The sequence below is a fragment of the Merops nubicus genome, unplaced genomic scaffold, assembly GCF_000691845.1.
Source record: "Merops nubicus isolate BGI_N331 unplaced genomic scaffold, ASM69184v1 scaffold44940, whole genome shotgun sequence".
NCBI classification, from domain to species: domain Eukaryota; kingdom Metazoa; phylum Chordata; class Aves; order Coraciiformes; family Meropidae; genus Merops; species Merops nubicus.
The window spans coordinates 5,807-19,628 of record NW_008584362.1 but is presented as its reverse complement, the minus strand read 5'-3'; the positions used below and the strand labels follow the sequence as shown (position 1 = coordinate 19,628).

General features: G+C 38.6%; 1 protein-coding gene across 1 annotated transcript; it reads right to left on the bottom strand.

Moving 5' to 3' along the window:
- Positions 1 to 1,974: 1,974 nt before the first annotated feature.
- CREBRF (CREB3 regulatory factor) lies at positions 1,975 to 13,256 on the bottom strand. Its single transcript, XM_008943878.1, has 8 exons — positions 13,079 to 13,256; positions 11,945 to 12,070; positions 9,949 to 11,029; positions 5,438 to 5,632; positions 3,367 to 3,556; positions 2,853 to 2,926; positions 2,328 to 2,450; positions 1,975 to 2,090 (listed from the first exon to the last, which is right to left on the bottom strand). The coding sequence occupies exons 1-8, from the start codon at positions 13,085 to 13,087 to the stop codon at positions 1,975 to 1,977; spliced, it is 1,914 nt and encodes a 637-aa protein (XP_008942126.1). The 5' UTR covers positions 13,088 to 13,256.
- Between the last annotated feature and the right edge of the window lie 566 nt (positions 13,257 to 13,822).

The window sequence follows — 13,822 nt, the reverse complement described above, 5'->3', positions numbered from 1 at the left end:
TCCTACTGCACTATTGCCGATTCAGTCCTTTTTTATACTACAAGCTCGGATATAAAAATAATCTACTTATAAACAAAAAGGAATCACAGTACAAACAAACTCAAGACAAACTAGAAATGGAGAGATTCCCCAAAGGGAGTGGGGAGAAAGCCTTCATGGACTTTTGCATTTTTTTTTCAGCAGCTACATTTGAAAATATTTGGTATTTCTATTTTCAGTAAACAGTGTTTTGTCATCTTTAAATAGGGAGAGAAAGAACAGGGAGGAAAAGGGGGGTCCATGAAACCAGAGAATGATCTTGCCTCGAGATAAAGGACTTTCTCACCAAAGGCTAAAGCTTTTAATCGGTACGTTAACACTGACTACAAAGCCAACTCTTATTAGCAGAAGAGCAAATAAGAACTGTGTTAATATTCCTCAATCATAGAAACTACTGAATTAACAAGAATAAGTCACATATAAGTCTGAAGAAGCTCGTTTCTAAATACCTGTACAAAAATATAAAAGTCTATAAATTTTTTTTTGTTTTGTTTGAAGCCTGTGTCGATCCTTGGAAACATCACATGCATAATAATACATCAACTGGAAAAGTGGCAACTAAGGAATTAGATATCTGTAGCTCTTTTTTCTCTTTACATATATACACATTACAATAAAAATAATTTTATTTTGGTTGTTTGGTGGAAGTATACTACAACAAGCTAAATATTTTTTTTTTTAAATTCTCAAAGTTGAAAACTATTTTACCAATAGCTTACTAAAATCCAAATATATTAAAATCTCCTACAGTAAGTGCAGAGAAAAAAAGATTTAAAGACTCCGAGACGGCCACCAACTTATCTACCATGGAAGCGAACTACAAGAACAGCAAAATAATATTGTTATGTATGAATGCTCCTTCTGTAGATAATTGGACCCAAACAAAAAAATTCACAGTTCAGTAAGATCCCTAACCCTGACCTTTAATTTTTTTTCTTTTTTCATTTGTTTTTACATTCAGTACAGTATCATATAAGCTGTGCAAAACTTTACTTAGACTGGCAGTTCGCCATATCAGTTGCATTTGTCTTTGGTACAAAAATAAACAATCGCATTAATGTGCAAGTATTTGTTTTCTTCCGGCCAAAGTACCGAAATTGAGTTTTCTAGAGCCATCTTTTATACAATACATAGACTCTGTGGCATATATCTACATTTTCAACATATTCCTATATACATTCAAAAATTTTAAGAGCTGAAACAAATACATTAAAACCTATAATCTTTCCATCTATACATCTTGTTTTTCCCCTCAGGGTTTTCTTCATACAAAACTTTACCAGCTTATACTGACAGCTCTCCCCTCAAAATACAAGGCACAAAGAATATACTTTTTTTCTCTTGCTTGCACAGACATTTAAATACTATATTAAGCTCAGAAAATTAAAGTTTTATATGGCACACTAGCTCTAATGCCACGTGTGCTATGTACAAGTTAATGGTTGCAAAGAAAGCTTACACTTTTTTCAGAACAAAAGAAAATCCAATTATTAAAAAAAAAAATCCAAACAAAAAACTCCCTAATCGATAGCTTTACAAAAGAAAAACCAACCCGAAACGCTTCCTCTTATTTTGCTTGGTGCATAAACCTGTCACAATGTCTGGCATATGCTAAAAATTTTTACTAGCAAAACCATGTTTTTGCCTCTAAAACAAAAGTGATATATTCTGGTCCTAGATAATTTTTAAAAGAATCCTCATCTCTGTATTTAAGCTTAAAGCAGCTTTGAAACTACCTGGTTTATGGTCCAAAAATGCTATTAAGCATTTTATATCATGCTTTGATTTGTTTTACTACATTGTTATTGAAAAACAATGGAACCTAATCGTGTTTACATAATGCTAAACTGACATGCAAGACCAGAATGCAATTTACAATGAAGTACCTGACAACACAGGTTGAATCTGACCAATGAGAACAGCAGAAGCCATGTCTTAAATTTTTGACATTGGTATTCGTAGCCCTACAAGGCCACCGGTGGGGTCTCCTTCTGCAGTCTTCTCTAAAACTTGATTCACAAATTCTGATGTCTGTCCAGCTACAGGGAGTCCTAAAAAGGCAGGGCAGGAAAATGTGCTGTAAGGTTATTACTTTTTGCATGTATTTGTACATTCCTATAAATAATACAAAGCAAATGAACACTTTGGTTAGTAACCAAAAGAAAGGATCAACTGAAATTAGAAAGCACCTCTTTCTTTTCTCTATTCCAGAAGCTGTTTGCAATCTAGCGTATCATAGCTTATGCATCTCTTCACATACTCAGAAACACATTTAGTCTGCTGCTTACCAAGAGTGTCTTTAATAAGTATCTTCAACTTTTGTTCCATGTTGACTCCTCTGTCATCTTTAGGTACCTGCACCCGATTAACTATTTCTTGTTTAATAGAGTTGATCACAAACAGTAAATTATCTGCAAAGAAAAAAACCTGAATTAGATTTACAGCACATTCTCCCTGGAGCAAAAGAGACCCACAGCTGTCCACACACTGTTACCTGTAATCATGAAAGGTGTCACATCACATTAACTGTAAAACTAAGATGTAATAATTTACATCTGTAAACATATTTAAAAATATTTATGTTACATGCATACATTTACATAATTTGCATCTGTAAAGTAGCTCAACAAGGCAAGTAGACCAATTTATGTACACTTTATGGAGTGGACTGGTTTGGTACCAACAACATTGCTGTGTTCATACCAACTCTGTTTTCTCCATAAAGTGCCAGGTATGACCCAGGTTACATGAGGGTGCAAAACACAGACTTGTCTGAACAGAAGCAAAATGAAGATGTGAAGAGTTGTATTTACCATATTCCGTGTTGAGACCCCAGAGTTTTACTTTATTGGCTTCATACTGGGCTTTCTTTTTTAGCCTACAAGCCCTATAGTAAGAAGAGGGGAAGAATTAGAACACTAATAAAAAATCCAGAATACCATAAGCACGACTGTTTGCCAAACGAATTTATCAGTTGCTAATCCCAGAGCCGTGATGTACAAAATCATCTATCTACTCATCCACCTTCACTGGAAACACTCTTGCTACTTGTATTTGCTTACATTTGACACTTGCAGATTTTTTCACTGTATCAATCATTTGCCCTGCAGCTAAGTAGGCCAGCTCCCAATGGAAATGGATCGTTATCTAGGGAACAGGAAAAGTGTATCTGCAAAGTGCCAGTTGCCTGCTTTTAGATAAACTAGTAATTAGCCCATTGCAAGAACTGCCACTGCCACAACGAAGCAGGATCTCGTGAGGCAAAAAATAGATCTTAATCATACAGCTGTAGTAATCCAAATACATGTAGTGCTATCTAAAACACACCTGGAAGCCAGCTTGTTCTTTTCTTTTCTTGATCTCGGCCTGGCAGTTAAGGGGAGTTCGCTGACTGGCGTCAGGTCACTGATCACCTTATTCAGCTTCCTCAGTTCGTTACCAATCTGTAGAAGTTTCCTGGGGTTGGGGGTCAGGTCTTCTACATCTGTCCTCCGTGACTTCTTTGCTGCGTATTTTCCTGTTTTAAATATGCAGAAAATTGGGTCGGGAAGTGACACAATGTGCACAGAAACCTACGAAAGAAACGTTCTTAAATATGTATTTTTTTGGGTGCAGTTTAAGTTCCTTTGTTTATTACAAGAGAATGGACTGGAATCATGTGATCCCTATGGCCTTTCACAATAGAAAGACTATTTCCAGACAAATTGCTTTGCACAATTCATATTATGTCCGGATCAGATAAGAACAAATAGTGCTGGCCAGGCTACTGGATGTGATAGACAGTACACACACAACCGTGCTGCAAAACCTATGCCACAAGTTCAAACCCAGTTATTTTGCCCCAACTCTAACTCGCATTCAGCCAGTATATGCTCTTGAACGCTCAAGTGGATTACATTCCTAAATAATCTTATTCCTAAAATTCTGTATTAAGAGTGTCAAGGCCTGGTACTGAAATGATCTTCAGTGACACTGAGCTTCAATGACCCACATAAAGGCTACTGTACCACTTCTATATGTCTTTGAAGCTATTTAAGACCTATTTTTCCTGAGGAAATACACATATCCAAGATAAAAATCTTTATTCCTTAATATTCTCTGCCTTTACTATTTGTCTTTTTCTAGGTTTCTATTAAAAATGCTGATTGTTACAGACATTGCATGAAAATGTTTTATAAGAAAGCTAACAAAAGCTGCTCCAGAAATATTTCTGAGAGATCTGATAATTTAGTGTGATTTACCTGAGGTAGTAGATGACCTTGGTACATGCCTATATGAAAAAAAATAAAATCCTGCATGTGTTATATTCTGTAGCTTCTGGATGTTAAATAGTGTTGGATCCTACAAATCCCTTGAATATGCACCTGACTTAAAGGTCACTTGTCCTTCCAAGTGGGACTGAGTCCCCAGGGCATGTTTGGTTATTCATTGTTTAATAACAAGCATGGATATAAGATTTCATAAGGAGCAGTGATAGGGACTTCTACAAGATAAATAAGCATATAAAGTTAGGGAGATCTAAAATAAAAAGTTTTCTTCCCTGAATAAATCTACAAGTAACAACAGCAAAAAAAAAAAATCTCTTGGTTTAACAGAAAGTAAACTGCCATGTTAAAGATAGCAATTTCCAACTGTAAGGGAACAATAACATTACAGCCATGGAAGCCGTTTTCTTCTTCTCCTTCAAAGCCAAAATAAAAAGGGGCAGCCTACCAAAGAGGTCCTGTGACAAGAACACAAACACTACTCCTAAGAGTGGTTTGTTCTGGGTGACATAGTTACGTGTGCCATACAGAAAATTGCTAATCAAAAAGTTAGAAGAATAAAACACCATTATTAGACCAACTGGCTTCTAAGAGGGTATTTTAAAGAAAGAGTTTATTCACAGAAAAGTAACTGCTTAGCTGTGCTGCATTCACATAGGTGGGAGAAACAAGTAGGGAGGAGTAGAAAGACAGAGTTATACCTTATTGCCTGTCCTTTAGTTCATACTACAGTTAACATGAACTTTGTCTCTCAGATCACACAAGAAAAGACTAAAACTAACAGCTACAAGGAGCAAGTATCACTCAAGCGACTCATCCAATATGTTTACAGTGTTTCCCTGAGAAAATGTAAAACTCTTGGGACTTCTACTGAAAACCTTTGGAAGTCACAATTCTCAATTCATCCACCATCCTCTGGAAGGAACCACACTGAAAGTTACTACTTGTATATTCACTGTGCCTTCCTTGGACACTGTGCAGAACTCTGCTAATTGAGCAACAGACTTACAGGGCTTTAATGATTTACTTTCATGGCCAAAACACAACTTCTCAGCACTTGCAAGGACAAGAGTTTGACAACTGAAGGTGTCAGAAGGAAAGATGTTCTCTTGCAAGTAGAACTCTGTTCTTACCATGGTGGAGACCATTCTTCTGATACAAGTTACTCGGCAGGGTGTCTCGGTCCCACTCGGACGGCCTCAGCATTCTGTCCTGCTGCGATGGCGTTAGCTGCTCGCTGTACTCCCAGAAGTATCTTCGCTTGCCTCTTTTCCGACAGGATATTGCAGTCATTTCTTTTAAATCCTCCACAGAATCATTTTCAAACCCTAAAAGGATGCATCGCATTGTTTACATTATGTTGACAAAACTGCCTCTAGCCTTTTAGTGGTGGACAGAGTATTCAAGTTAAGAGCAAAATCACAGATGAGGCCTGTTTTAGCTATTATACACTCAAGTCTGTTATCAAATAGACTTGGTTTTTCAGCATCAGCTACTACTGGCTACTTGACTTAAATCCAGGGACAGACATTGAGCCAGTGATGGTGATGATTTCAGTAGTTGAAAAGAGACAAATTATTATTTATGCACTGAAAGCAGCTTTACATTCTCTGACCCCTTAAGCTCTACTGCTCTTTTCCCCCACACTCCCACCACTGCAGAGTACAGGCAACAGCTGTCGGAGAGTGTTCTTCCAACCTTACAACTTTTTCCATGAATTTGCTGGAACATAATCCTAACTTGTCTCCACAGTTTAATTAATCTCGAATCACAAAGCATGGAAAGAGAAGCAGATAATAAAGATGGATTAGCAAAAGGCTAAGAAAGCAAAATTATTCAATTACAGAATATTCTGAGTTGGAAGGGACCCATTAGGATTGAGTCCAACTCCTGCTCTTCCTTGAGTCCGAATACCTTTGAGAAATAAATCAAACCACCCATCTCTATTAGACTAGAGGATGGGGGCTCCATTATCAGGACAACAACCTGAAGCCCCTAAGAAAAGACCATCTAAATTGAAGGTATTTAGACAGAAGGTCTTCAGTCTCTTCCTCACTCCTTTGCTGGGATGAAATGAAATGGTTCACAGTAAAGCTGCACAGTATTTTAGAGGTATATTCTGATGCACTTGATAGTATGAACTATTAGTGAAGTACATGGAAGCTGTACTGCCACTACGCACGTTGCATAAGTATTTATACTGTAATTAAACACAAACCACTTTTTAAATCCTGCACATGCTTTACAAAATAAAGACAATATACACTAAGGTTAAAAAAACCCAAACGACTGCAGCTTTTGTACTATAATGCTGTGTAGTAGTTTGTATTTACTTAAAAAAGAATTCTTTTGAAAACATCCCATACATTGATGAAGCTTAAAGAAAATCCAACCACTGCACAGAGCATAAGCTTAACAAGCCTTGACCCCATATGCTTGAACTCTCCTTCATCTTTTAGCAGTAGCACAAAGAACACTTTCTTCTTTTTAAGACAGTCCCTTCAATTAGTCTGTTTGCACTTGAAAAAACAGTTGAAAGAGGAAAAACAAACTTTCTTGCTTTGGTTTGACTCTTACCTCATAACCCGAAGTATGAGGTTATGATGACTATGAAAAAAAGTTAGGTGTGCAGAAGGATGTAAACAGTTCTAAAATTCCATTTCTAATAATTTAATCAAGTCCTTTACTTTGATTCTCTATTTTATTAAAAAGACAGTATCACACAATGTAACATGCTTTATAAACCATTTTTTGTATAGTCAAAATTATTGACAGTTTACATTAGGTATAGTTCCAAATACCATAAATATTTTAAACTGTTTTTCCATTTTACCCAAATGCTGTTTGATATAAGTATCAAAATACTCTTAAAAAACCCACTTTCCACTTGAAAAAACACATCAAGCTATGTAACTCATTATATAGTTATATATAAATTTAGCCCATCTTCAAGATAACACAGAATTAAGGCAGCCGATGAAAACAAATCCCTTTCAGAGCTGATGTGTACAAATGTACAAGGTTACAATCCAGACTTCCTGTTTGCTTATGTAAACTATAATTAAGTTAGCAACTTAAATTGACTTAATGCATCCTGCCTTGCAACTCTAACGTTGACATTTAAAGTTGCATCTAGTGCACAATGCCCTAACCCAGTCTGTGACACACAGGAGTGCAACAGATCTGTGTAGCTTTTCTGTCCTGCACTCATCTTTCCTGAATTCTCCTGTTAGCAAAGATCACGTGGCATTCTTGCTTTCTTTGGAGGGCTTCTAAGAAATCTGAAAGGGTTCTTGTATTTACCTTTCAAACCCTTCGCAGGGCCCTCCTAAAAATCTTTGTTCACATCCCTTACTGTGGTTTTAGGTTTAAATTCACCATGGTGAAGTAAGTAAAATACAGAACAGGACAGACATGACTTTTGCACCCTACCAGATTAAAAGCAAAAACAGCCCTACCAAACTTAAATCAGAACCCTCTTCTCTTTACCATTTAATCATACTGACTCCTGTCAAACCATTTGAGTCTTTTTCTCCCAGCTGATGGTCCAGGCGCTCAGAATAGATACAGTGCCACTTCTTTAAACAATCTCCAGGTCTCTACAAGCTCTTTTCCCTTTCAGCTATTTCTTCTCCAACGCTACTGAAAACTGAATCAGTTGCATCTCCTGTTTCTGGAATCTCTTGACTACCTGATGGGAGCAGCAGTCATTTACAAGTATTTCTATTAAATGAGACAGGTAAAACATACTAATAATGGCAAAAAAAAAAGTTTAAAATACTACAAAAGGTCTGGGCTGGTCATTCCCATAATAGATTACCTTTGCAGGTGGCCAAAATTGCTAAATTCATATCATGGTGACAATAAAAAGACTGTTGCCCAAATTTGCCCAGCAGCCAGTCACACTGTTAATTACTCCAGGTTCCTGAAGTTCACTGTATCTGTTTCTTCAGACAACACTAGCGCTCTAAGAAAGTATTTCATGTACTCCAAAAACACATGTGAAGAAGAACAAACAAAAGCAAACTGTGTATAAAATACATCAGAGGGTCAGCAAGAGCTAACAAATTTTTGTCCTTTCAGTAAATTACATTTTTACTCTAAATTTATAAACTGATTTTCCTTTCAGTACTATAGAATGTTAAATCTTCCTGGGGCATGCCTGTTTTTAGAAACTTTATCCACTACATTTACCTTTACTCTAAAGGTAAAAAAGCAACACAAAATATGAGAATGACATAGTTAAAATACCTGGAGACATTACCTTCCAACATAATCAAAATCTATGGTGAAACTTTTAATATCACCATACTTGAGGTGAATGGTTTCAGTCGGTTAAAAGTTCTGCCAGGCTTGTCTATGCCAAGTTCCTCAGTTACTGTACTGCACGATGCAGTTGTGTTTAGAAGGCAAGAACAATTGCTTGCCAGTAAAATTTGAACAAACAGCAAATAGTTAATGTAATTCCACCAACTGAAATCCCAGCATTTTAAAAGGACATCTTTTTCAAGGTTACCAGGCTTTCTGTGCACCACGCCTCCGTGGGCTGCCAGGCACCCTGCAGTACAGCAATCATTACAGAGCTCTAACAGCTACTCAAAGCCCTAGAAAGTAGGAGGAGTTCAATTCAGAAAAGGGGAGGAAGAGGTTTTAAAATGCTAATAAAAATGTGTTATGTACATGTAAAAGTAACATAAAGGGCATAATGCTTAACAAGTTTAATGCCAACTCAGAAAATTTACTTTGAAAATAATTTAATCTGAGAGTTCATTATGACAAACACTGACAAGCTTTAGGGAAAGCTGCTCTTTTTAAAAAAAGCATAGTTCCAACTGCTTCTCCACCCCAGGTTACACGTTGCCAAATGTGTGAGCACCTTACTTCTCATACTCTACTACAAAGCATTTACAAAATGTGAAATTATAATACATTCTATAATGAAACTAATACTTGGTTACAGACCTGTCCCTCTCCCTTCAGATTTTATTTTTACACAACATGACCGATTGTTACCTTCTAGGTGAAGGTTAGTTCTTATTTCTGTTGTTAAGGCTCCATTTCTATATGCAGCAGAGAGGAATTCAGTATCCTTTGAAGACCCACTAAGTGTTACTGCTGAAAACCACCAAGAAATGGTTCTATTAGTTTCAGTGGTAGGTATTCTTTGGATTCTCTGGAAAACTGTACCTACAGTAGGACTTAAATAATTATGAAATTATTTCACTCAGGCTCTGATTTCATACCACCTATCAAGAGATACAACTCTGGATAAGTTCAAAACAGCAACCTACTGAAGCACGAAAAAGCTCTGCACATCCTATCATCAAGCCACGAGAAAAGATGACAACAACTGCTGGTAGTTGCTCTACAAACTTAGGATACAAGCTAGGTTTCCTGTACTCTCTATTATTTTTGTTCTGTGACCGCAGTTTATGCAGCTCTTCCTGAAACAGGGCAATGGAGACCTTGCACAGTTTTCATTAACTGCATTCGGCAAAGCAGTGGGAAAATGTGGCATGAAAGTTCGTAATTTAAGATCAGTGTTGCTCATCTGTAACTATAAAGCATTCACAAGAGCTTTCCTTCCCACTGGGCAGACAAATCCATTAACCTCCACGTTAATAAAGCCCAACATTGCTGGTACCTGGTTCTGAGAAAGTATCGCTGATGTCATCATCTTTATCATCCTCATAATCTTCTTCCTCGTCGTCGTTTTCAGACAGCTCGTGCTCGCTGCCAAATCCTTCATCATGGTCCTCATCTTCAATATCATCCTCATCATCCTCATCTTCCTCAGGGTCTCCTTTGGCTGACTGTTCACCCAAACTGTCTGTTACAAAAAGAGAATAGTTGTGCTCTTCTTTCTTCTGTGAAGAATCTGACACTAACGTGCTGGCAGAAAGACTGCTCTCCCCCACAGTAAGCCCTGGGGTTTCCTGGGCTTGACTGAGGAGCAGTTCTTGCGTCTCTTTGAAAGGCAGAACAGGAGGCGTGCTGTGACTGTGTGGGGACTCTATGCCTTTACTTTCTTGTCTCTTTGCTACAGCACCACAATAGCAGGTGTTTTCCTTTGCTGCGTCAGCATGCGTCTGGCTCAGCACGGGTCTGCTCTGGGGTAAAGGATTGATCCTTACTTTTGCCTTTTTAACGTAGTCTTTACATTCAACGTGGATGTTCACCTTTTCATTACTGTACACGTTGGTCTTCACCATGATCTGTGTACTGGAAGCAGGCTGAGCTGCAGGTTTGCTTGCCTTCTGAACACAGTCCAACAAAGGTGCCTCTGCCTGCACGTTCTTGGAGGAACAGACTGGGGCTGCTGCTCTGGTGATTTTTTTGCCAGGTAGCAAAGAATTTAAGGGGTTCTGTTTCACACTAAAGAGCAAATCAGGGTAATAGAGCGAATCAGAGACAGGCTGGGAGTCCTCACTGTTAAGCTGAGCCAGAGTCGGTGTTTTGCTTATCACCTCTTCATCTTGGTATGGGCTTGAAAAGTCATCAAGGCCCAGGTAATCCACCTCTTTTGTTCCCCAGATGTCACAGCTGGTTAATTTAGTGTACTTAGTTAAGTCTTCACAGTAGGTGTCCCACTGCTCCCACTTTGAGGTAAGAGCAGCCTCTTTGTCCAGGATGTCCGTAAAAGACTCCAAGTTCTCAAGGTCTTTGCAGTCCTCCATGGAAAGTAAGTTGTCTCTGGAGCTTTGCTGATAGTCCATTTCTCTGTCCTGTGCATCATAAGACAAGTTAAAAATTAATTAATTTTAAAAAAAGTAGGAATTGTCTCTGTCCACTACTTAATCTAGCACGATGGGTTAAATTTCAGTAAAGTGTAAGAGAGTTAATAGGGTATGAAGACACCTCAACTTCCAGCTAAAAGCTTCTTTGGAGAGTCAGAATGAGACCCAGCTTCTGTGCTTCAGCAGCAGATCCTTCTGAAGGGACTACTAAAGATACAAGTCAAATGCTGCTGGGTTTTTTTTCAGCTATTGCAAATTCATCTGGTCATCAGGAACTACATGAATATCAATATCCATGTATTTATAATATGAAAGACATCACAGGCAAGCTGTTCTAGTCTCTACTGACCTCAGTTTATCTCTGTTGTACATTTCATAGAATATGCTTTAGTTTAGCAGTCCCTGGAGATACCCATCCTAACACAATCAGTAATGACTATGAGATACCTTTCTCCTTACAGGCAGAGAATTAAAAAAAAAAAAAGTGCTAGTAAAAGTAGCTCATGCATCAACTAGCCAACTTTTATTTTGCTTCCCCTTCCATCTTGGGTGAAGTAGCAGACAGCTGCCCTTGCAGAAAAGACGGTAAGGACAAGCCTCAAGCACTATTAGGTAACACCAGCACAGGCCCATGTGAGCCTGGCACACCCAGCCCCTCCCAGGGGGCACACCCAGCCCCTCCCAGGGGGCACACCCAGCCCCTCCCGGGGGGCAGCTTCAACAGGCACCCACTGAGCAAGCACCACACTTGCTGGACAAGCAGTCAGGCTCTTCCCCAGTCAGTAGCGAGCAGGAGCAAATAAACTTCTGGCATTCTTGAACCAATAGCCCTTGATTACTACAGGAGCTCAGGCCATGAGTCGAGGAGGGGAAGCTGTGTACGCACACAGAAAGATGACCCACCAGTTCATACATGAAGTCTGGATCTGAGCTGCTTGCCAAGAGATCCGTGCTCATCAGAGTCTGCTCTGAAAACACATGGCTCCGAAAGGCATCCCCAAAAGGAGGGTCCATTCCACTCACACTGGGCTACAACAGAATTGATAGTGACATTTGAAGCATGTATAAAAAAAGCATATTCTTTTCTTCAATAAAACATAAAGAGTACTGCCATTTCATCTAAGTCTCTGAACTTATGCTACACTTGCATCTAGAAGGCTTTACCTACAGATAAGCACATAATTTCACAGAGCGAGAGAATGCTTTAAGAGCAGCTAACAACATGCAGTTCTTTCATCAAAGGACACATTTGTATTCATCATATAGCTGCAAGAGCATTGCTCATTCATTCTTTTTTGTTGGTTTGAAATTCTCCTGTGTTTGCCAAGTTTAGGGATATGTTAGCATTTGTAGGAGAGGAGAGCGAGTACTGGCAAGATCTGTATCAACAGGCACTCCACGCTTGCAGGGCCTTCAGCCTAACACAAACCATTTTGTACTAAAGCAGCCCCGGCCCTTTTAAGAATCATTAGAACTCACAAAACTTTCACCTGAGATTGCAACAAAAGCAGAAGTTATTACAACTAAGTAAAGAGTGTCATATTCTTGAGAACTTTTGCAAAGCGGAACTTTGCAAAAAAACCCCACCCCAAACCCACCAACATTATGCAGGATGGGTGGGCTTGCAGGGAATGGGCAGCAAGACTTTCTGCCGCATTTCATTCCAGACCTCTGTTTCTCTCCTAGACACACTTGCCCTGAGGGCTGGGAAAGAAGAAACACTGTACTGCTGAAAGTCATTCAGTGTGCTGATGTGTGAATCACTGCAGTAATAAAAGGCTGTTCTCCAGGCATCCACAGTCTTGGAGACAACAGCTTTGCTGAATCCTGCTGTGTGAACAAATAACAGTACCAAGAGCAGTAACACAGCTGCCACCATGGGCCCTACTGGGACCCTAAAAATTATACCCCATTTAACTGCTTGGAAATTCTCCCTGCTAATGCAAGTCAAATTTGGTTTTACACTTTTTTTTTTTTTCTTTTCTAATAAGGAAGCAAAATTATTTATGGATGACAAAAAAGTCTGAACAGACTTACCTGAGGCATTTCCAAGCCCAGATTCCCCAAATCCAATTCCAAACTTCTTCTTTTATTAAATTGTCGATTCCTTTCCAGCTTTACTTCAGTCTCAATGACTTTACACAATCCATGCAATGAAATTTTTCCTTAGGACAATTTCAGTTTACCCTGATGGAGTTCTTCTGTTTGTAGACTTCTGTGTAGAATAAACACAGCAAACCCCCAACGAGGTAAGTAATCCTTCACCAACAAGGTACTTCTTAGAAGACAGCCAAAGTGAAGTAAACACAAATATTTCCCCTAAAAAGTGTTTATTCTTCATGCTGCAACATACAGCAATTTTTTTCCCCTGCCATCTTTCACTGAATTAAAAGCCACAGAGGCTACAGAACAGAGTTCCAGCAAAAACCTTTTTGGCTGAGTTACATTTTGGTTTTTTCCTCACTACCGAGACCACGAGTTCTACAGACATATGAAAAGAAAAGCCTGCCTAATTGGAATAATGACTAGCATACTGCTGGGTATAGAAGACAGAAATTATGAATAATGTAACAGAGCCAATAAATGCTAAAAATTCTCAGGCAAACATCTCAAAGTACTAATTTCAGAATAGGCAGTGATACTGTTTCAGTGATATCTCCTTCTTTCCTTTAGAGATTAATCCATCCAGCATCAGATAAGATCCTATCAATCACTCATACAGCAACATCTAGTGGCAGAGGGATTATGGCAGGCATGCTCACCATCCAGCAGCAGTGGAAG